Below are 21,839 nucleotides of genomic sequence, written 5' to 3'. Positions count from 1 at the left end.
TGCCGATCTACCTATGGCAAAATGTTTTGAATGCGCCTTCTGTACATACAGCGCTAGCTAATGCTTGGCTGCTTAAGGGACCCACATACCTCTTCTCCGAGGTGCTAGGATGTGTTGTACCTTAAAGTACCGCTATATAACCAGGTAGGTTGTGCTATACATTTGAGGCCGGTGTAGAATATCTACTTAGGATACCTGGAAATCCTAGGTATTGTCCAGAGTGAACCAGTTAGACAGGTCAACTAGCGGTCGACCAGTAAGAGTTGATGTACCCTACATGCATATTTAAATGCATATTACCTATAACCTCAGAAAGCGATGTTCCAACGTCGTTTTTACCAGGACTTCCAGCTCTAAAGGTCCCCCTGTCCATTATAAATCTCTATCTCAACTTTAAAAAGTCTCCTATGTCTACCTGCTACCACGTCTTCCTCCTCCGCCTACTCCTGCTTCTCCTCCTCCTCATCCATTTTTATGTTTTACGTTTATGCTGCTCGATGTTGCGTCCGCGTCTCGCGTGTCTAAGAGATTACGGATTTACATTACCTATTACATACACCTAAGCACCTATACACCTATACATTAACTATACATTACCTATACACTACTACGACAAATACGGCACCGTGACTGCTCTGGCATACCGGTACTTAGGCTATACTGGGTGGTACTTAAAGCTAGGGTTGGCACTAAAATAATTTTATGTTGTACCTCGTTCGATTGAAACTCACAGCCCCCACTACCCGCTCATCGTCACATACTAGTCACATATCATCTTCTCGTCCGCGATTTCTTCAACACGCGTACCTTTGTTCTAAAGTTCGGTCCCTCGTTGACTTTTTGTCTTTCGAACCTTTCTAAATTCTTTTCTCCTTCGGTATTATCTCCCTATTATTCCTCGGTTGTGAATTTTCGCCTTTGTCATTCATTATTTTTCTTCCTTCCCCCTTTTTAAAACTTTTGCGCTTTCGAGGTCCTAATTTAGAGCCAGGTGTAGCTGGTTCAAGTATCCCAAAGCTACCTATCTGCACCTATACAATTTACAAGGTTCTAACTTAGCGCATCGCCGACTCGACGTTGTCGAATTTATCGCAACATTTAACATCATTCCCATCTAACCTTTCAATACCTTCACCACGGATTCCCTAGGGTTGCGCCCTGTCGCGCGCGTGCTTCCGCCCCGATTGGGCCACACCGTTCCCGCCATGGCTTACAATGGCAACGGTTCGATTTACCCTGCGATTTCAGGCTCGGTTTCTGGCCAGAATGGGTACGTTAAAAGGTCTCCGAGCTTCTAAAATTCTATCTAAAGCTTTTGATTATACTAACAAAGGTCTTTTGTTTTTATTAGTGCACCGATACCACCCAACTCCATCGCGCCCCGAGTCGAAAATAGAATAAAACCGGAAGAATGGTGGTACACGGAGAATGGCCGATCCTACGATACGTTTCGAAGAGGCAAATATATGTTTCCAATGGATGAGGTATGGAGCTCGTTAGATCGAATCTTGACCGAATGGGACTTCGACTAAAACTGGCGTTTAGGAAGAAATGGATAGAATGGATTTATTACACAAGTTCTTTCTAGTGGCACGGCGGGAAGACAACGCTAGCTACGGAGGCCTCTGCCAGCGGCTGCTACCTCGCCACCCCCGAATTCTCGATCTTGGATGCGGAACTGGTATCTGGGTGATCGATATGGCTGAGTGAGTCGTTTATATGACATCGTGTTAGCGCACAGACTGTCGGCTAACCTTACCTATCTCTTCATAGTCGCCATCAAGGACGAGCTGATATTCTTGGCTGGGATCTCTCCTTGATACAACCTCTTAGGTGCGCTGATCTTTGCCATGGCCCCTTATTTCTACTAATGACCTAAGTATAGAATTCCGCCCGGTGTCGCGTTTCAGCGATGCGATATCGAGGAACCTTGGTCTGGTGTTGAAGAGTCTTCTTTCGATCTCATCCATATGAAAATGCTTGCTGGTTCCATAGAGAACTGGACATCTTTGTATAGTCAGGCACTCAGGTACGGGCCATTATCTCTATTTAGTCGCAGACCCACGTAATTATCGACCGCTAACTGTGACTTATAGGTATCTCAAGCCCGAAACGGGAGTACTTGAACATGTAGAGATCGATTTCACGCCCAAGTGCGAGGACGGGGAACTGCCCGAGGATTCCCACATTAAAATATGGGCGCACGAACTAACTCTAGCGATGGATAGAGCTAGGCGACCTATAACAGCGAATCCCCATACTGTTGGGTTGTTGGAACGACTCGGCTACGTTGACGTGAAGCAAATTAGCAAGCGGGTTCCGTTCAATTCTTGGCCCCCAGATGAAAACGAAAGAGAGATGGGTAGATGGTTCAACCTCGGAATTACGCAGGGACTATACGGCCTATCAATAGCTCCCCTAACCAGAATGAACGGTTACGATCCGGAGCAGGTTTCGAATTTAGTTGCTAAAGTGCGGAAGGAAATGTGCTCTCGTGGGATAAGATCTTACTGCACCATGTAAGTTTTCTCTGCCGCTACCCGTATTGACAAAACTTACAAGGGATAGGTACATTTGGACAGCGAGAAGGCCGTCTATCCCCGGCCAACGGGCGTGAACAATTCGGTTCCCTGCGACGCAACAATTGGACCGGTATCTATCTACACGCCACCAGAACCAAAGCTCCTGTTATTTGATCTCCGAGGCCACAGCCCACCTTGGACGTCTATGGCGCTTGCAGAAAAGACCTATCACTCCTCTATGCAGGCTCTTCCGCCTTTTTCAAGTGGATTAAGAAGCTACTATAAGGCTCACTCTGATGTACAACGAAGTACATGTGACTTTAGGGACGTTACCCGAGCTTCTTACGGCCCCCAAATTCCAGACGAACAACTTCCGCAAGGTTGAAATGCACCATTGACCAACTATCTTGATTCTCACGTATGAAATCAGGCTTGTATGAAATGGCACATTGTCCCTGCAGGTTGCCCGTATTGTACGATTTGCCATGTTGGTCGTTTGCTCGACATTCCTAGGCCATTCCGTTTTGACCACCACCGCCTGTTCGACATACTCCTGCATCAAGAGCAAAGTCTGGGTGCCATTCTCAGGGGGCTGAGCACACCTTTTTTTTCTCCGGTATTGGCTAACTAGGCTGATCTGGAAGTAATACGTCTGCGCGTGCATGTCGCAGATTAGCGTGGGATATAATTGGATGTACACTACTTTCTTCACGATGCATTTCGCCTATTCCCGACAACGAATGGCAAAGACTAAACTGCACTTGGGCCTTCTTGATGTTGTTTACGTCGGTGCCTTTCATCTCGACTTGCAGCGATTCCGATTTCCGATCATGATCATGATATGCGCTGCCGGGAAATGATTTCTATCGATGTGTATTGGTCGGTCGTTTTCTGTTTGGCGCAGCAGAAGTCGAACCTTGAGATGGGGAGGTGTCTTCATTGGCGGGATTGGCTTGGCACCAAGCATACAGGTGCATTGGGCAGTGAAGAGTTACACTGCTTTCCTCCGCCTTAGACGAGACGGCGCTCCGGGTCATGATTGCATTACTTTCCCTTGATTGTATGCATTATACATTTCGGCGGGTGTTATTTCGGTGTCATGTTTGTCTGGCTTTGGCTTTTGGGTGTGTGGTTTTGAAAAAAAGTTGACCTGCAGGGCGGCCTCTGGCAGCCTAGTCCCGAGGCCTGTGTTATTTGTTGTCTATTGTTGCAACCCCGTTGCAGTAAATACATTTTTACTTCTATTGTAAATAACAGCATTATTACTATTGTTATTGATATTCCGACCGTTACTGAGCTGGTCTCAGACGTCTCGTGCATTAGTACCATATTGTGTGCTCGAGCGTTGGCTACTTGGCCACATCAAGTTGGTGAGCAGTGATCCTCGTCCAACCAACGTGTTTATCTTAGAGCTTTGTTGCATTCCATATAGCTAACAGTTCCATAATAGGTACATGTTTCAATAAATATGCGCCGGTCAATTAGCAATTGAAGCCAACATCGTATGCCTCAACCTGATCACCAAGTTCGTGCAACTTACCCGACTATTACTACATACATGTAGTCTACTTACTACATACCTACTTAGTACCTACCTAAGTAAGATAGGTTATTGATCATTAAAGAGATGTACCTGTTCCATATATCCAAGGAACAAATACGAATATATTTCGGAGCTTGCTCCTTGTATTCATGTTCATGCCATTTTACTTTAGAATGTTCTTCAGCTTCTAATGCAACTCAACGCGCCTAATGTTAGAAGTTACCTTCTCCAACCAGAATAGGGCTTGTCGGTTTGAAACCACTCGGCCGGGTATAGATTAATGTGCCACACTTGATTAACGTCCATGCGCATGCGAATGACGCACGTCTGTGAGGCCCGGCTGTTCTTCAACGACATCCTCCTCGATACCCGAAAGTCGTCGACGGGAGGGTCGATCCGATCCGTGCTGACTTATCCTGTTCGCTCCTGGATGAATCCCTTGTTCCTTGGTGGGTTTCCCTGGCTGCCGTTTCGAAGGGGCGGATGGGGCCATTTTTATGGCATTCATCCCTTTCGATCACAATTTACCAACCCCTTGGCGGCCGGCTCGTGGTGGCAACGATGGCGCTCTCGAACGGACGGGTAGAGACGACTGCTACCCAATCTACGTAGGAATCACGCACGCTACCTTGACCAGCGAGCGAATCGCTTCCACGCTTCGTTCTACCGGCCCGATACGTCTAGCTCTTCGTGCTATCCGATAATAATTCTTAACGGTGGAGTCTCGGGAGCTTTACGAATACGTAACTGGCTGGCGACATACATAGCAGTAAGCCAGGCCAGCTATTACCTACATCTGCCACATGTAGCGGTCGCCTTGATACCGTCCTTACTCGTGCTCCGGCGCTTCACGCTGCTGCTACTACCTGAACTCGTGCATAGATAGGTATTATATGCAGTAGCGTATTAAATATTTCCTACTTCCTCACTACTACCACGTTCCATTCCTAAAGGAGGTCAGCAGATCTTCCCTCTCATGCAGTTGGTTCCTTCTATATCACCGCACATCACATGAAAACATATAATTGCTTTCCTGCCCCCAAACCTCTGTTCCCTAACTAGAAACGTGTCGTGTTGGCTATCATGCAGTTGGTGCCGGGTCGCATTCGATGATGCCGCCTCTCACGATATTTGAGCGTGTGGAATGAAATAGGGCGAGCGGACGGGGTAAAAGGAGGATGGATGGCCGCCGGCTCCAACCCCCTTTCCTTTTTGACTCTCTTTTCGAGCCGGCAATATTCGTCACGATTGTCAACGCGATACCTACGTGTCAATTCGACTATACAAGGAGGTTCTAGGCGTTGTCGTTGCCCCGGGCGTCGTTACACGATCATCGAGCTCCCGGCAGAACGGCGATGGCTTCCGCCACCCACCCCCCTTTTTTTGTTGTTGAGTATTACACAATGGATACTCGGGAATATTATATTTCGACTAGCGGTACTGAATAAGCGCCTTCGGGAGGTCCCCGGCTCGAATTCGATTACTTTATCGATGAGTGAGTAACGATGACACCCAATTCTCGTACGCCCAACTTTCTGGCCGGCTAGATCCTACTAACAAGTAAGCGGCATATATCACATCAGAACTATAATAGACTCGCATACGCTACAGGCATATGACACGAAGTACATGTATATGTATGTAACGAAATCTGCCGAGGCCAAAATCGCGAACGCCACACACACGGCCACGACCCGACCAGCAATTCCAGCTGTAAACCGGGGAAGCCAGTCCTCTTATCCCGCCGACGCCACTCGGCCGTCATAAAGAAGCCGCGGGAGCGAAATCTGAGCCTCGATCTACACAATGACACCTCCCTACGGCAACTCCCGCCCCTCCTCCCCCCCAAACCTGCTGTGCCCCTTGGCCACTTGCCGTAAACCGTCACCTGAGCGGCTTGGGTCAGACCGTCCGACCAACCAAAACCGGGGTCCTTGCCACACCTTGTTGGTTCGAGTGGGATATGTACAATATCTCGCTCGCACAACGCACGTCAAAGACGACGCACGCACGCCACTCGTCGCCCGATACGATACATAAAACCTCGATCTGGCCATATGTTCTTCCTGCGAGTTACTTTGTTTGTCCCAGATCCAGGTAGGCAGGCGGTAGCACAGGCCGGTCATGACGTTGCGGCAAAAAAAAAAAAGAGGAAAGGAGATAAAAATGTAAAAACCAACACCTTTCCGGATATCATGTCATAACAACAAGCAATGCCCCTCCCACTACTTCCCCGAGTCTGTTCGGCGACAAAACACAATACCAAATAGTAAGCAAAGAAGAGGAAACCAACACGCACGCACGCAAGCAAGAAACGGTGAGGTGATAACGGTGGGCAATTACTTTAATTCGTCGACTGCTGCAGAACACCCTCTCGATGCAAGTTCGTAGATATTGTACACGGGATGACACACGAACAAAGGAAAGAAAAAAAAAGCAAAGACGATGGTCGACGGCACTGGAGTAGGTACTCAAAAAGGGGGATTTTTGCGAAGGGTTGAGTGTACCCTTCTTCGAGAGTGAATAATACATGGTGAGGAATATACACCCTGGCGATCTCTTGATCTCTCCTTTGCACTTTCCCACGCTTGCCGCCGCCGCCGATCAAAAATAGAGAGACGGCCAAAAACCCCCCTTCTTTTCCTCCCCTCTAGCGGGATATTGGCACATCATCGTCGGGTCGTCTAGTTTAAGAGAGTTTTCCGAACTTCGGAATCCTGTTTTTTCGTCCCTTCGTATTACCCACTATGCTTTACCCTTGAATGCAAGAACACATTTGAATCAATTCCGCCTGTCTATAACGTTCCCCCATTCATGCGTAATACAAGAGGTATCTTTTTTAAAAGTTTTCCTTCCCTCGAGAGCTGCCGTAAGCTGCCGTTGCTGCTATCGTTGCCCTTAGTGGTGGGCGGCGTGGGAGTCGCCGTGGTATCCGATTATCTTGAAGCGACCGATCATCTCGCCGACGGTGAAGAAGCCGAGGCATTCAGCGAGTAGGACGCCGCCGACTGCAAGCTGGGTTTTGCTGACGTTTCTCGCTTGCTGCATGAGGGCGGCTGGTGACTGCGCGAACTTGTTGGCCGTCTGGAGCAGCGCGTTCGGGTTCTGGACGGACTTCAACACGTTCTGCCAGTAGCTCTGGACCGTAACGAGAGACCTGCGCATTATCCTGTTAGAACTGTATGCTGTATTTCGCGTAGATGTCGTTGCTCGGAACTCACGGTGGTGACATCTTCTGGCCGTGGAAGATGATCTTGGCGAGCTCTGATACGACCTTCGAGTAGTAGACGACGGTGGGGGTTTGCTCTGTAAATTCAAGATATCAGCCGCTGTCCCGGTATAATACCATATGTACCTCTTCCTTTCCCCCACGATGCAAAGTGTCATCATATTAAATATGTATCCGTATGTACGTACTCTCAACGAGGGCAACTAGTTTTCCCGTACGTCCACCAACGTTACCCAACGACTTCGATAATCCCTTGGTCGCAGCTGCGATAGCCGGTCCGGCCGATGAGGCAACCCTCGAAAGACCCTGCTGTGCCTTCGCCGCATACTCGGAAGCGACCTTAGATGCCTTCGCTGCGGACTCCTTGGCGGTCTCGGTCGCCTTCTGCGTCGAGGTCGACTCGAATCTTCGGGCCGCCATGCGACTCCAAGCTCCCGATTGCCGAAGCATGGGACGTGCGAGACCGGACGACATTGTGACTCGGGAGTATTCGGGGGAGGGAGGAGGGAAGGAAAATAAAATAAAAAGAAGAAGAAACAAATACAACGATTACGTCGATTGACGGAGAAAAATGAACGGAGGAGGGGAGAAAAAAGTCGCAAGGGTCGTCGTCGGATTTTCAAGGTGCGCTATCAACTGTTTTCTCTCGCAGCTAAGGAAAAAACACTCAAAACTTATCGGCTGTTCAAAAATGTCGACGGCGGAAAAACCCGATCCGAGCTTGGACCTCAAGGTTCAACCCTGACTGCCCTGATAACTAACTTTTGAACAATTGACCAATCGGAGTTCATATAAGTATGTGTAACCCCACAATAATTAGATGTGTTAAAGGTACAGAAGTCGCCTTCAAAAGATTTTGCCATAGGGAACCCCTGTCAGGCTTGGCAACAGCTGTGAACCCTTTTTTGCCAGCTGTTTCAGGGGCTGGAAGTTTAGTTCAAATAGACCTTATTTTTCATCAGGTATTCTACCTTGAAAGCTTCATGTTAACTATTAAACTTTTAGATTTCTATTTAATCAAATGAATGCTTAACATTATAGAAGAAATTTGATTACTTTTAAAGCATTATCTATGGCGTGAAGGTATCTTAAAGCCAAAGATTAATCCAGGAAATCAGTGCCAAGCTGAAACAGCTGGTGATGATTAGCTGCCAGTTGCTGCCAATCCTGACAGGGGTTTCCCTATGGCAAAATCTTTTGAAGGCGACTTCTGTACATTAGGTACCTTCCCTTCATCCATTTATTTCTCTTCTAATATTTCAATCACTTTGGTTTTTATGCACTTCAATGTTGCATCTATCATATTCTCATTTCTTTTCCATTACTTGGAGCCGAATAGTCTTCATTATGCTTCCTGTTTATTAGACTGAGGGGATCTGTTCTAAGAGCAACTACATACTCCATAGGTACCCGTCTGGTCTTTAATACCAATATCCATGGATATCCCTAACCCATTATGACCTTTACTCTTAATTATAATTCAACATTTCGCTCTTGATCTAGTCTTCGCTTTTGATCTGAACTTTGATGGCGCCAGTTTTGGGATCCGCTGCCGTGTTAAAAGCCTCGAGGGCATCTTCAAGCTTAAATCGATGAGTGACAAGCTTCTCGAGGTCTACCACGCCGTTCTCGACGAGTCGAATAGCTCGAGGCCATGTGTTGCTGTATCGGTATTGGAATTGCACGTCGATTTCTCGTGTGCTAGCTCGCATGAAAGGGAAGTTGATCTCGTTCTTTCCCACGCCGATTACGAATACCTTGCCTCCGAACTTGAGGGCCCAGACAGAGGCCGCGACGCTGCTCTCAACTCCGGTACACTCTAAAGCGATTGCTGGCTCGATGCCACCAAAGGACTCCACTATCTTCTTCGCCGATTCCTCAGCGCTTAACCGTTCTACCTTGTGTGTTATGACCGATGGGACGAGCTCCTTGGCGAACTTGAGTCGTCCTTCATCAATGTCGGTGACGACCAAGGGACAAGCACCGGCAGCCTTGCAGCAGAGTAATGTGATTAATCCGATCGGTCCAGCGCCGCAGACAAGTACCGGATCACCAAGTTTGACTCCGCATCTCTGGATACCCGCTAGGGCAACACTCAGGGGCTCTAATAGAGCTCCGTTCTCGTATGACATGTCTCCGATCTTGTGACACCAGATAGCCAGATGATTCACGTATCTTCTCAACAGACCGGGGACAGGTGGGGTCGACAGGAATTCGACTTTCTCGCAACCGTTGTATCGGCCAGTCAGGCAAGGCTCGCATGCGTTGCATATAATGTTTGGCTCTATCGCGACTCGGTCTCCAACCTTTAGGTGTGTCACGGATGGGTGTACGGCGATGACCTGTCCTGCCGACTCATGTCCTAGGATATGATCCCCTTCCACGATCATAGGTCCGATGCAACCGGCATGCCAGAAATGAACATCGGAGCTACATAGAGAGTTAGCGAGTCAACCTCTCCCTGTTTGCTAAAACTTCAAACAGTTTACTCACCCGCATATTCCAGTGCTCTTAATAGCAACAGTGACCTCACCAGGCTTCAAGCTTTCTCCCTTCTGCACGTCCTCCACCGTTGGTCCAGTTTCCTCGATCCATAGCTTGTGAGCGGGGTTCGTGAAGACTCCGATGTTCGCCTTAGTAGGCTTGATGATGGTCTCAACAACAGTTGAGCTCATATTGACGGCAAACAGGTGGAATTTCCGAAAAGAAGAGATGGATGAGGACCCTCTTTCAACTGCTAAGTCTGAGGAAAGTTTTAAGCTCCTACAATCGTTGATGGGGGGCAACCTTAAAAGAGGGGGGACTACTAATTGTTTTTATTTCCTGGTAGCTTCCTCTTTGTTTCCCCCATAATTTTTTGTCGAATCCAATACTTTTTCCACCAAACGTGGCTGACCGAGACGATGTCGGATAGTAACCTTCATCCGGAGAACGGAGAACCCATGTTTTGAGCGGCTACACCAAAAGTAGATCGTGATCTGATACGGCTACAGAGCTGTAGCTCTGCCTGGATCGGGACAATTTCTAAATCAGGGTTACCTATGGGGACCACATCGGTTCCGCGGAAAGGTAAGAAAAAAACAACTATTGTCTGGATTGAGGGGATGTGGGGTGTCCGCAATTGGAGATGGCAATACGATAACGTGACGTTCGGTCGGTATACGTCCGATTAAACGGGGATATGTGGAAATGAAGACGGAGGTTTCTATTGTCGATGTTGTTTGCCGCACCAATTAATCGCGTCGCATCGCACATCGCCAAATATTGTCCCCGCAGAAGCTTCTATCACGCGGTCAAAAGCCATACAGTAGCGCGCCTCACAGCGGGTAAGCTAGCATCCCTTCTAGCACCCCCCCTACATTGTAAGTGTGCCACGTAATTATTTGTCCGGCGGGAGACTAGGTACCTACCTAGGTATCGCGATTCTAAGGGTCCTGTCGCCAACCATCTCCATACGGGTAGTATGCCGAATTTGCTCACAGATGCGCATCTATAACCAGGCGAGCTTATCTCTACACGAGCCATGCTAAGGTGTCTTAACGGGATGTCAGGTAGGCGTGTATACCCCCGCGAATGGGAACGGCCCCTTCGGGTGTACATACAAAGATCTAGAATTCAGCGGGGTTTTAGCGAGATATCTAGCATGGTGCCCTGATCTACAGCCACTGCATACGTCTAATTAAGCCCTGTACCCTTACATACCGGTTTCTAAAGCGCACAACAGGGAATTTTTCACGTGCGACACTTCCAAGGTTAATACGAATGCAAGAACGGCTCTCTCATACTTGCCTAGGTAGGTGCTAGAATGAAGAATGTAGTTTCTTAACCTTCAAGTCCTACTAGGAAGCAATGAACCTGTTTTGAAGCCATCTTAGATGTTTAATTGTGATATAGGTACCTACCTATACTAAACGTAGGCCGTGATTCTCGAGTCTTGCTACTGTTTCAATAGTGTTGTAAGTCCCAGTCTTATCGATCTCACTCTCATTCAAACAGCACTGCGATAAGATCAACCTTTTCGAGCTTGAACAACTTCTTCCCAAGATCTCATATATTAGTACAACTATTTTATATTTAAAGCTTTTTACTCAAAGGCTCTAGGAGTCTAATTCTTACATTTATACATTTCTTTGTGACATGAGACAATTATGTTGAAATCTACCTCTTCTGTAATGTTCAAGTTATTGCACTTGCGATCGGTGTTATATGAGACCCCGACTCCCGAGGTCTTCTCTAGAATTGTATAGGTTGTCTTATAACTTGATCAAATCTCTATAGAGTATAATGCATCTAACTATATCAATTGATTTCTAGCACACAAGCTGCAATGTTATTATCAATCATAATTATAAATCTGCTACGCCCGTATTAAGGAAGTTATCTAAGTGTCAAGTGTTAAGTTTAAACTACTACCTACCTGTTGTGTATAAGAAACGAACGATGTACCTGCCACTTTACCTGCTTCCAGTCATCGATTAATAGCATTTCAACCAATTAAATAAACCCATTCAAAATACGAAACATTACCTAGGATTAAAACAGGATATTGTAAATCATTTTTAAATATTACTTCAGCATTACCAATCACCAAAAAAAATCTATATATTTGGAGGGGAAACCCATTTTCGAATTCTTTTTTACTTATAAAATACCTAGCTATATGATATTTACAAAATATTTTCAATCTCCGAGTTTCGCTTCAAACAAATCAAAATATATATTGACTTAATCTCCTGGATTAAGCGATTTAACGTCATATTTTCTTTTTACGTTTGGAATTTCCTAGCTTCATTTAGATATATTTTCATTTGAAAATGAGCGCCAATACTAGCGGCAGCTATTTAGCGCGCCTTGAGAATTTCCATCAACTTGACAAGGAAAGAGAGGATATGTTAAAAGAGCTAATTACTAAGTACCAGGAACTTGAACAGCGCTTCGAGGCCAAATGCAAAGACCATGATAATGAAGCCCAGACACGCAGCCTTTACCAGGCGCAAGCCAATGAAGCTCATAAAAAATACACTGAGATACAACACAAAACGGTAACTTTACCATATTTTCTAATACACTTAAGTGTCAGGGTTGTAGGACTCGACGTGACGGATTATGCTCACGTTGAATAGGAAATTAATTCATTTGTATTTGCAATTATTGACGGCGACGGTGCTTGTTTTCGTGAAGATTGGATTTTAAAAGGGGCTGAAGGTGGCGCTATAGCTGCCGAACAGTTACGCCTCGATATTAAACATCATCTTAAAAATATTTATCCCGATGTTAACGTGGACCTTTGGAATGTTATTGTCCAGATTACCCTCAACCTGGAAGGCCTTTCCAGGAAACTCGATAAGATCGGGTTTGTGAGGACTTTAAATGACCTCCCCAATTTTACTCGCGGCTTCAGCCGTGCTCAAGGACTTTTCTCAATTATTGATGTTGGCTGGGGCAAGGAACAGGCCGATTTTAAAGTCCGGGAGACGTTGCGCCTGATGATTCATAACTTACAGTGCAAACATATTATATTCGGGCCTTGTCATGACAGAGGCTACATCGTCGAATTAAGGCCCTATAAGCTCGACGCCTCGATATCTAATAAACTTTCATTGCTCGAAACTACCATCGCACCGCGAGATTTCCAGGAGCTCCAGCTTCGTAGAGTTAGATTCCCGGATGTGTTTCGCTCTGAACCTCTTCCGGATAGTCCGCTGTCTCCTCCGCCGCCTCCTCCATCTCAATCCCCGCCTCCGCCTCCGCCCCCGTCTTCTATACCATTGTTGCCAGTATCGCCACCAAGGCAAATAACACCAATAATCAATTCAAGCATTGACAGTGATCCTAGCGTCACCGCTAGAGTTCCCTCCAGGATCCCCTCTTCTTGGGGTACACCAAACCCGACTCCGACCATTAAAGAATCCAGGAAATTTATGAGCAGCCCAGACGCTTCGCCAAAATCGACCGCTTCTCCGTTCAAGTACTGTTTAATTAATTCCTCGGGTCAACGTATCGATGAAGAGATACCAGCTTATGACTTTGACGCCGAGTATCGCCTTAAGATGCGCAGCGAGAGAGAAGAGATGATGTTGAAGAAAAAGGGGCCTTGCAATCGATGGCATTTAAACGGTAAATGCGAGTTGACCATATGTCCTTACTACCACGGAGAGCGCCTCAGCTCTGGCGAACAGCTTCTTCTGAAGGGAAAAGCTAGAAACATGGTCTGTGTAAAAAAGAGTGCTTGTAGGGACGTCGACTGCTTTTGGGGCCATCATTGCAAGTATGAATCTAGTGGGAAAAAGTGTCCCCATAGCAATTGCTATTTTGCCAGCACCCATTCTATGGACATGGTAAGCCTCCTTCTTTCCTTGTTTCTCCGTTCAGGTTGCTCCAGTATGTCTTCGCACCCCGGTTTATCTGGGCAGCTACTGAATAACGGGATGCCTGCTCTATATTCCTTCGTCTCTATGTTCCATTTTGTGGATTCGGCTCACATGACTGTAGACACCAACGGAAAGAATTTATGCAGATGGTTCACACGAGAGATTACCTAAGAGACAGTCCTTCTAAATGAGATGACTCGCTGCCGCATTAGAACGCTTATACAGCCGCTGTCCTAGCTATCGCTGTCGCAAATGGGATATTTTTATTTTTATTTTAAACAAATTGATGACTCTTGAAGCTTCAGGCGTTTGGACGATCATTATATTTATTTTAAGGGGTTGGATCTCACAACTTTTTATATTTTAATACATTATTGACTATTCAACATAGTCGCATTTATATTATATACCTATCTAATGCTGGTACTCAATTATTCAGTATTATTTTCTATTTATATTGTACTGAAGTACCCGCAACATTCGATCAACGGGAAGTGGTGGTTAGAGTCATGATGGTGCATCTTGTCATTGAACATGACCCTTTATTTGATTTAACAACGAGATATGCAGTTACCTGTGACTCGTCTTTATGGTATTTGAACACGAATCACAAAGCTCGGTGGTCTTAGCTAGGCAAGGACAATGGTCTTGTCGTGACTTCCATTACAATCGCCTTGTTTGCTCTTCGTACTCGACACTAAAGCATTGTCCAGGTAGCATCACAGTGTTCTTATACCATCAGTGAACCACCGGAGCATCCACCTACGTATTTATTCTTCCACGAATCTTCTAATTCTTGATCATCCATCACTCAAGCTTTCTACAATTCATACAATCTTAGCAAGCTTTACTTCTACTTTTCTACAAAAAAAAATCCAACATCACATCAGCTCTCACATACGCCTTACAATTCCAACTCTACAATCATCTCTCGCACACCATATCAATCCAGCTCCGACTCTTCAATCAGCTCTTGCGCACCAAATAATTGCCATTCCGACTCTATCATCGACTCTCAAATAAAATCAAAAATGTCGTCTAACAGCACTCTCACCCTCCATACCGAGGACGGCACCGACGTCACTATCACTCGCGACGCCGCCAAGCAGTCCGGTATCCTCAAGGACATGATGGAAGATCTCGGTGAAGAGAAGACTAGTGTTCCCGTCCCTATCGCCGCCACCTCCGGCGAAACTCTCAAGCTGGTCGTGGAGTGGTGCGAGCGCCGCGCTGTCGATGATCACGAGCGACTGGAGCTAAAGCAGAAGGAGAAGAAGGAGCGCGAAGAGAAGCGTGCCGCCAAGGCGGCGAAGAAGTTGGAGAAGGAGAAGAAGCTCAAGGAGGAGAAGGAGCAGAAGGAGAAGGCGAAAGCCGACCAAGGTGGCGAGGCGGACGCAGACAACGCGAACGAGAACGCGGTCTCGGATGCCAGCAACGCCAACAACGCAGACAACGTCGACGATGCTCATGCTGCCAACAACGCTAGCAACGCCGACGACGCCAATGATGCCAATGATGCCAAGAATACAGACGATGCAGACCATGATTCCGACTCCGAGCCAGAGGCCGAGGAAAAGGACGAGGAAGAGACCGACCCCCTCAAGGCCCCCTGGGAAGCCACCTTCCTGTCCTCTCTCAACCAAGGACAGCTCTTCACCCTCATGATCGCCGTCAACTTTCTCGACGTCCCCGATCTCCTCAAGGCCATCGCCCGAGCTATCGCGCAAGAGATTAAGTATATGTCGACGGAGCAGATGCGCGAGTACTTCGGCATCGAGAACGACTTCACGCCCGAAGAGGAGAAGAAGATCCGTGAGGAGAACGGCTGGGCTCATGAGCGCGACGCGGACTGTGATTCTGATGATGGCGCTTGGTAGGGGGGTGAGGCATTGCTGTTTCATCTACTTTCAGCTTACACACGTTGCTGAGATGCCTTTAAACCTCTCTCTGGCTCATGGCTAGCTGCTACGACTGCCCACGACTGATGCGTGGGTGGTTTCGACCTACCTACTGTTCATAGCTGCTTGGAGCCTAATTAATTCACATAAGTCTACGCCCCAATAACTGTGTTTTTGAGTGAATAATGAATGTATTGATATTTTCACGTGATTTTGAAGTATTTTGATCCCGAGCTCGATGATTAGGAGGTGAAGATACGTACCGGCGAGAAAGGTGGGTCACGGGGTCGAAGTGGGTTCTTTGTAGGCGCCTCGGTCTACGATGCTGAATTACCACTTCACCAGATGCTCGATTCTAGATTACGATATGGTGTATTAATATTGATGACGATATTTAACAGGAAAAAAAGTTTTTTTGGTGAAGTGAATATGTGGAGTCAATAAGATGTCGGGTTAAAAAAAGATAATTCAAAAAAGTGATTCGGCCGCCGAGGGAATCGAACCCTCAAACGGAGCTCGCTAAGGAGCCTAGAGCTATAACACTGGGATCGATTGCAAGCACCGCCATGCCACACCGGCCCTGCGTGTATTTGCTGCTGGTCGCTTCATGAAAGTCTGGGACCTTATTATATTATATATGTCTTCCTGCGTGAATGATTATTCGGCCAATAGGATGAAAGTATGTATTCGGCACTGTCTGTGACGGGGTAACTCCGGTACTCTTCGAAGACGGTTGCTATGGGTTTCCGGGAGTAGGGGGTCGTGTTGCCTTGGAGTTTTGGGATGATAAGATGATGGTTTGAGCTGCGGTCAAGCTTGGCGGTGGCTGGATGCCGACTAGCAGTACTATCTCTGCTCCCCTTTATTCTTAGTCGTCGAGAGTTGACTTTGTGGCTCAAGGACACAAGATGGGAAATAGCTATAAATAAGCGAGGATTCGAATAATGAAAGTTGCGCTTCTTGTCTCTTTGTTGAGAGATGAAGGCTCATCCGACGAAAAGTGGAGAATCGGGGAGGGAAGAAAAGGGGTATCACTGGCGGTGCGAACCTCGAGTCAAAACCACCATACAACAATTCAATCAAGCTCAGAATGCAACAATATCAAGATCGTAGAAAATAATGATTTAATTACTGCAACATAAAATTAACACCTTTCCACCACCTTCCAGAACCCCTCGCCTATCTCGTCGTGATTACGTATGTGGTGGCGCTGGTACGACACGAATCATCAACCCTAGCCCTAAGCCTCATCACGCTCAAGGAAACGATCACCCTGCAAACGCCTCTCTGAAAACTCTTCCCCTCCTCATCACCCAAACCTCGCCGACGCATCCGTCAAAGCCCTCAGCTTCTCCTCCTTGGAATACGGCGCCGAGTCTTTCAAAACAACTAAACTACCCCCGTAAAACGTGTTCTGGAAATGCTGCTTCGCCCGCGCATACCGCTCCCCGCGCCGCCGCGCGTACGCCGAATACTCGGCCGCCCCGATCGTCGCGAATACGTACTGAGGATGCACCCCTAGCGCTTGCGCGCCCTTCTGCCCAAACCCAAAACTCGTCACGCTGAACGCGTTTACCTCGCCAACTCTAATCGTCCGGTCCGGGAAAACTAGGTTCTCCCACCTTTCTAACGCAGAATCCACGTTATCCAGGTTCCGGTTTCCCGGAACGAGTCCGGACTCGAGGATCTGGCAACACCCGTTCAGCATCCACGCTGCGGCGGCTCCTTTCGGGTGCCCGGTTAGGTACTTTTGGCATACGGCTAACGCGGCGTTACCCGGGGTGCGTCCTAGGTGCTGCAGTTGCCGGTGTAGGACTTCGACTTCGTTTTTCTCGTTGAGGTCCGTGGAGGTCCCGTGTAGGGATACGACGCCGATGTCGTCGGCGGTTAGGTTCCATACTGCTAATGCCCCGCGGAGCGGCGAGATGCGCGTGTCGTGGGTGTGGAAGGAGTTGCCGAAGCGCCGCCGGGCTTCTTTTTCTTCGCGCTGGGTGGCGAGGGTGAGTTCGTCGAGGCTGTTAGGGGTCGAGAGTGTCCCAAACAGTTCTTGGCGCTCCCGTATCGACTTTAGTGTGTGTGAGAGGAGGCGTCGCCGGTAGTCAATATCGAGGAGTGGAGACGGGTTGGGATTGGGAGTTTCCCGCACGTTGACCATGATGCCCTTTCCTGGGGCGGGAACCGATCTACCGGTGCCATCACTTGCTGTCTGCACATGAGCGACAATGGAGCGAATGGGTAGACCTAGATCTAGGGCTATCTTAGCGCTGGTTAGAAGCTGCATTCCGCAGCCCTCGGATTCGACGAAGCCTTTTCTGGACGAGGCACACGGACGAGAGGTCTCGTGTGGGGCGCGGCCTCGTTCGAGGTCCGCCATGCTGTTGTTCGTCGCTTTCATGTTGGCGAATTCGGCTGATGTGTCTTGGGTCATGTCATCGAAACCTCCGACTAGACAGATCTTCGCGGCGCCGCTAGTGATGAGATCAAAGCCTTGGTTGAGCGACTCGAGCGCTGTAGCACAAGCGCCGACGGGGGTTCTTGTCGGGCCGGCCGAGGACATGAGAAGCATGTTTAACCACGCGCCTGTCGTGTTGATGAAAACTTCCGCTAGGATGTCGCTTTGCACTGGTCGATCGAGGAATCTTTGACGATACAGCTTCTGCAAGGATTGACCACCACCCATGCCTGACCCTACGCAATTGGCGAGTTCTGAGATATGGATCGTCTTGTATAATTCGTATATATCTGTTATGCCAGCAGATAGGAAGGTCTCGGCAGCGCACACGAGAGCCATCTGGGTACACCGGTCTACGCTCTCGCAGAGGTCTTGCGGGAGTCCGTATATCGTAGGATCCCAGCCAGTCGGCAATTGGCCGCCTACGATTCTATCGAAGATCCTGGCTTTGGGGATCATCAAGGTGGCGCCCTTTTTGACATGCACCGAGAATTGGTCGCTTTTCGCGATCTGCGTGATCTTCACTTTATCTCCGTGTTCTCGTACGAACTCCATAGCCGTGTCGAAAGACGCGCTAAATGGCTCAAGATCGTGTTGGACGATGACCTCCTGGAGAAACTGCTTGCTGTCTCGGTTGGGGTGGTCTAGGGGGCTTGGTTCGATGAGTCGCAGTCCTGTGTGCTCCAAAATCTGCTTCTCGTACTTCGCTTTTATCTCGCGGTCATGGACAGGTGCGTCGGTAGCTGCATCTATCCATGTAGCTGCGGCTCCGTTGGCAGAAGGAGCTGGCTTTTGGTTGTGTTTTATGAGTCCAGTCATCCACGCTAATTCGATACAACCTTGGATTGAGAATTCTCCTTCGAGTTCCATCTCCCATCTTGTTCGGGAGTTACCCCAGGGTCCAATTTCAGCGAAACCGACTACGACTACCACTGACTCTAGATCGGCCATACCATCGAGCTTGGAGTTCAAAGGTTTTATCTTGGTACTGTAGTCTGGCAGCGCCGGGAAGCCGAGCTCAAGATCAACTAAAGGAGGAGAAGGTGGCGCTGGGTTCGGCTGAGGCGCTGTAGTGGGTTTGCATCGGATAGCACCTTCATCAAGTGCTTCTTCATCGGCAAGTGCGCGCCTTATTTCTTCGTCTTGGCGCATAGAATTCCGGATTCCTGCGATGAATGCTGCTAACTCAGGATCGCTTCCCATACCTCCGCTGAAGTCCGCTAAGAGGCATTCAGTCTGGCAGATTGACACGACAGGATCAGACATGAGCCCTATTATGAGTTTACCCATCTCTTCAGTTGAAAATGTAGTCACACCACGCTTTGCGATCTCTTCTGCGATCGCGTCGTTGGCCGCCATCAGACCTGTCCCACGAGTCCAGCCGATAATGACACCACAGAGACAGAGGTAATCGCTCCAATTCTCAGACGACCACTTGTTCAGTAGCGTCATGAGTCCTATCTTGGATTCGGAGTATAACCCATCACTACCAAAAGTACCATGGTTTGGGGAAAGGGGCAATAAGACCTGCGCCGGTCTTGTTCGAAAACCGCGCGATTCCTTGGCAACTTTGACGGCGCCCATGAGCCTCACAACATTCGTCAACATAGCGCGATGCGCGAGTTCAGATCTAGAATCGATATTATCGATCTCACGACCTTTTTCAGCTAGCGCCGCAAACGGGATGATGAAGTCAAGATCCCATCCTAGCCCGTTTGTCGGGTCGTATATATGGGTGATTAGATTCTCGATATCCTGCTTGCTTCCCTGATTGCAAGGAAGAACAACGAGTTTGGATCCGTCAGCGCCGTGGCGTGCGAATATCTTCTGGTATATTGGACCTGCTTCCGGCATTGCTCTGGTGGTTGTTACTACAACCCTAGCTCCCTCCTGAAGGAGCGATTGAAGGAGGACGATGCCGATTGAATTCGGGCCTGCTCCAGTAAGGAGAATATCCTTGCCGGAGAACATTTTTGATGTGACGGAACCATCTAGGTTCATGAGTGTCGTTAGGTGTTGATTGGGGGTCCACGATGCCCCTTTCCTCCTAAGTATGTGAGGGGACTTGATGGCTCTAACCTCCCCTTCCGGCCGCCCATCAATATTTGAATTGCGGGCTTCGAGCGGTACAATTGGCGGTCTGTTATTAATATGATTTATAGCTTTAGGACTAAGCTTGTCAAGCATCTTTTGAACTCCTTCGTCCCCTTTGTACTCTAATGAACAACATTTACTGAGCAGATATTGCCGGGCTTTTTTGAGTCTGCTACTAGCTCTATTCCGAAGGCCATCTATAGCAGATTCAAGGCCGTCTTGGCTCGCACTATTCTCTAAGAGATTGTAGTATTCTTCAAGAAGGTCGACATGACCCCAGTTCCAGACGGAATCGTACGATCGCTGGTGATCAGCCTTAAAAATTGGCTTGATGCCATTGCAGAAGTCTTCACCCAGCTCTTTTTCGTACGTATCGAGTTTGTCTTGAATCTCTGTCAAATCACCACCAGAAGTTGAAAGTGGTAATGATTCTTCATCATCGGAAAGGAGTGCTGCTATCTTTCGTCTCAATTGAGAATGCTCCTCGCGAATCTGTTGCACTACCTTCGAATCTAGCATCGTCTGTTGAGGGCTTGCAGTAGTGGCGCTCCTTTGCCTGGACAGCCCCGCATCGTCCAGGTACTTCTGAGTGATGCTATCAAAGAACGACTCGGCATCTTCGTTCTTCTTTAACCTGGTTGATGGCTGTTGACCAAGCGCGATTAAGAGAATCGCGTCTTGCCTTCCCGAAGCAAGACCCCATTTATCGCTCAGGTATGATCTGACCGAGATGAGGTCGAATGAACCAGGCATCTTGGATCCGATCATCTTCTCTATCCTGGTGCGCAGGCACTTCTTCAATTTTCCGTCATATGTGCCTTGGATCGTCGAAGCGAGCTCCTTTAGGGGTATGTTCTCGACGTCATCTGCCAACGGCCCGAATTCCTCCAACATATCCCCTATTATCTCATTTTGAACTATCGATCTCCCTCCTGAAACAAATTTTATGCTATCTTCAAGCTTTATATCCGAAGCCGACTTCTTGAGGCTGCTCGCGATGAGTGCTGTGACTGATTCTAATGCGCTAACTGGAACATCTGGAATTGGGGAATCTGATTTTGCGGGTGGTGCTACCTGTGCCACAGGAGCCTCTGAGACGGGCTTACTGGACTCGGAGACTGGTTTTGGACTGCTCTCTGTTGTCTCTGGCTCCGGTGGCGGAGGGACATCGTACCGGAGATCGTCGTAGTTGGCACTGGTTGAAAGAAGAGACCGCTTGATCCCATTAACTGCGTCCGACTCAAGGTTGAATTGGCCTAGGGTCTTCTTCGCCATACTCAGAAGAGTAGGGGATGGGCCGAATTCAACCAGTTTCTCAACATTGATGTTGTCGAACAGTATGCTTTGAGTTTCCGACCATCGCACCGGCATAGCGAATTGATACCTATGATTTTCCTTCGTTAGAATAACTAACTCATCATCCTTGTATTGGGCACGACCGGCAACTTACGCTAGCAGTTCTGTAAGGAGTACATGAGCAAGCTCTTGCTCATGCTGTTGGGGCCCCATCGTGAGGGCTTCAGTTGTTCTGCGATACGAAGCATAAACACTCATCCGATAACAAGAATCACGACAGAAAATAGTTCAGCTTCTCACAACTTGAAATCTGCGATACTGGTAAGGAAGCAGGTAAGTATTCTATTATTCACGTTATTTTTCTCCAGTGTCTCTCTAGGCCTAATGTCATGGCATCCCCAATTCCCTGAATCCCCAAATCCTGCAATCCCTTA

At 47.9% G+C, this 21,839-nt stretch overlaps 5 protein-coding genes across 5 annotated transcripts; 3 read left to right on the top strand and 2 right to left on the bottom strand.

The window, feature by feature from the left end:
- The first annotated feature begins 884 nt into the window (after positions 1–884).
- GGS22DRAFT_72214 (methyltransferase LaeA) lies at positions 885–2,704 on the top strand. Its single transcript, XM_047967915.1, has 7 exons — positions 885–1,270; positions 1,352–1,484; positions 1,546–1,706; positions 1,774–1,833; positions 1,886–2,029; positions 2,097–2,519; positions 2,569–2,704. Exons 1-7 carry the CDS (start codon positions 1,206–1,208, stop codon positions 2,615–2,617), a joined length of 1,035 nt encoding a protein of 344 aa, XP_047815050.1. The 5' UTR covers positions 885–1,205; the 3' UTR covers positions 2,618–2,704.
- A 4,259-nt stretch (positions 2,705–6,963) lies between these two features.
- GGS22DRAFT_181754 (GroES-like protein) lies at positions 6,964–9,969 on the bottom strand (the record flags this gene model as incomplete). Its single annotated transcript, XM_047963893.1, has 8 exons — positions 6,964–7,222; positions 7,287–7,371; positions 7,483–7,609; positions 7,643–7,773; positions 8,165–8,166; positions 8,467–8,519; positions 8,818–9,724; positions 9,788–9,969. 8 exons carry the CDS (start codon positions 9,967–9,969, stop codon positions 6,964–6,966), a joined length of 1,746 nt encoding a protein of 581 aa, XP_047815049.1.
- A 1,988-nt stretch (positions 9,970–11,957) lies between these two features.
- Positions 11,958–14,096, top strand: GGS22DRAFT_172676 (uncharacterized protein). Its single transcript, XM_047962801.1, has 3 exons — positions 11,958–12,336; positions 12,418–13,632; positions 13,787–14,096. The coding sequence occupies exons 1-3, from the start codon at positions 12,109–12,111 to the stop codon at positions 13,850–13,852; spliced, it is 1,509 nt and encodes a 502-aa protein (XP_047815048.1). The 5' UTR covers positions 11,958–12,108; the 3' UTR covers positions 13,853–14,096.
- Positions 14,097–15,160: 1,064 nt separating this feature from the next.
- Positions 15,161–15,724, top strand: GGS22DRAFT_172672 (Skp1 family, dimerization domain-containing protein). The gene has a single exon (XM_047962800.1). It carries the CDS (start codon positions 15,327–15,329, stop codon positions 15,540–15,542), a length of 216 nt encoding a protein of 71 aa, XP_047815047.1. The 5' UTR covers positions 15,161–15,326; the 3' UTR covers positions 15,543–15,724.
- A 946-nt stretch (positions 15,725–16,670) lies between these two features.
- On the bottom strand, positions 16,671–21,740 carry GGS22DRAFT_172671 (putative 3-oxoacyl-synthase). Its single transcript, XM_047962799.1, has 2 exons — positions 21,560–21,740; positions 16,671–21,493 (listed from the first exon to the last, which is right to left on the bottom strand). Exons 1-2 carry the CDS (start codon positions 21,661–21,663, stop codon positions 16,873–16,875), a joined length of 4,725 nt encoding a protein of 1,574 aa, XP_047815046.1. The 5' UTR covers positions 21,664–21,740; the 3' UTR covers positions 16,671–16,872.
- Between the last annotated feature and the right edge of the window lie 99 nt (positions 21,741–21,839).

The sequence above is a fragment of the Annulohypoxylon maeteangense genome, assembly GCF_022496945.1.
Source record: "Annulohypoxylon maeteangense strain CBS 123835 unplaced genomic scaffold GGS22scaffold_20, whole genome shotgun sequence".
NCBI classification, from domain to species: Eukaryota; Fungi; Ascomycota; class Sordariomycetes; order Xylariales; family Hypoxylaceae; genus Annulohypoxylon; species Annulohypoxylon maeteangense.
Note: the sequence above shows the minus strand (reverse complement) of the source record. Positions and strands in the feature narration are given on the sequence as shown.

Bases quoted from the DNA above. Each gene is read 5' to 3' on its own strand.
- GGS22DRAFT_72214 (XM_047967915.1), top strand. From the start codon at position 1,206: ATGGCTTACAATGGCAACGGTTCGATTTACCCTGCGATTTCAGGCTCG. The intron at 2,030-2,096 runs GTACGGGCCATT...TGTGACTTATAG, and splicing joins TTGTATAGTCAGGCACTCAG to GTATCTCAAGCCCGAAACGG. The intron at 2,520-2,568 runs GTAAGTTTTCTC...TACAAGGGATAG, and splicing joins ATAAGATCTTACTGCACCAT to GTACATTTGGACAGCGAGAA.
- GGS22DRAFT_172671 (XM_047962799.1), bottom strand. From the start codon at position 21,663: ATGAGTGTTTATGCTTCGTATCGCAGAACAACTGAAGCCCTCACGATG. The intron at 21,494-21,559 runs GTAAGTTGCCGG...GGAAAATCATAG, and splicing joins CTCCTTACAGAACTGCTAGC to GTATCAATTCGCTATGCCGG.
- GGS22DRAFT_172676 (XM_047962801.1), top strand. From the start codon at position 12,109: ATGAGCGCCAATACTAGCGGCAGCTATTTAGCGCGCCTTGAGAATTTC. The intron at 12,337-12,417 runs GTAACTTTACCA...CACGTTGAATAG, and splicing joins CTGAGATACAACACAAAACG to GAAATTAATTCATTTGTATT. The intron at 13,633-13,786 runs GTAAGCCTCCTT...ACATGACTGTAG, and splicing joins GCACCCATTCTATGGACATG to ACACCAACGGAAAGAATTTA.
- GGS22DRAFT_172672 (XM_047962800.1), top strand. From the start codon at position 15,327: ATGATCGCCGTCAACTTTCTCGACGTCCCCGATCTCCTCAAGGCCATC.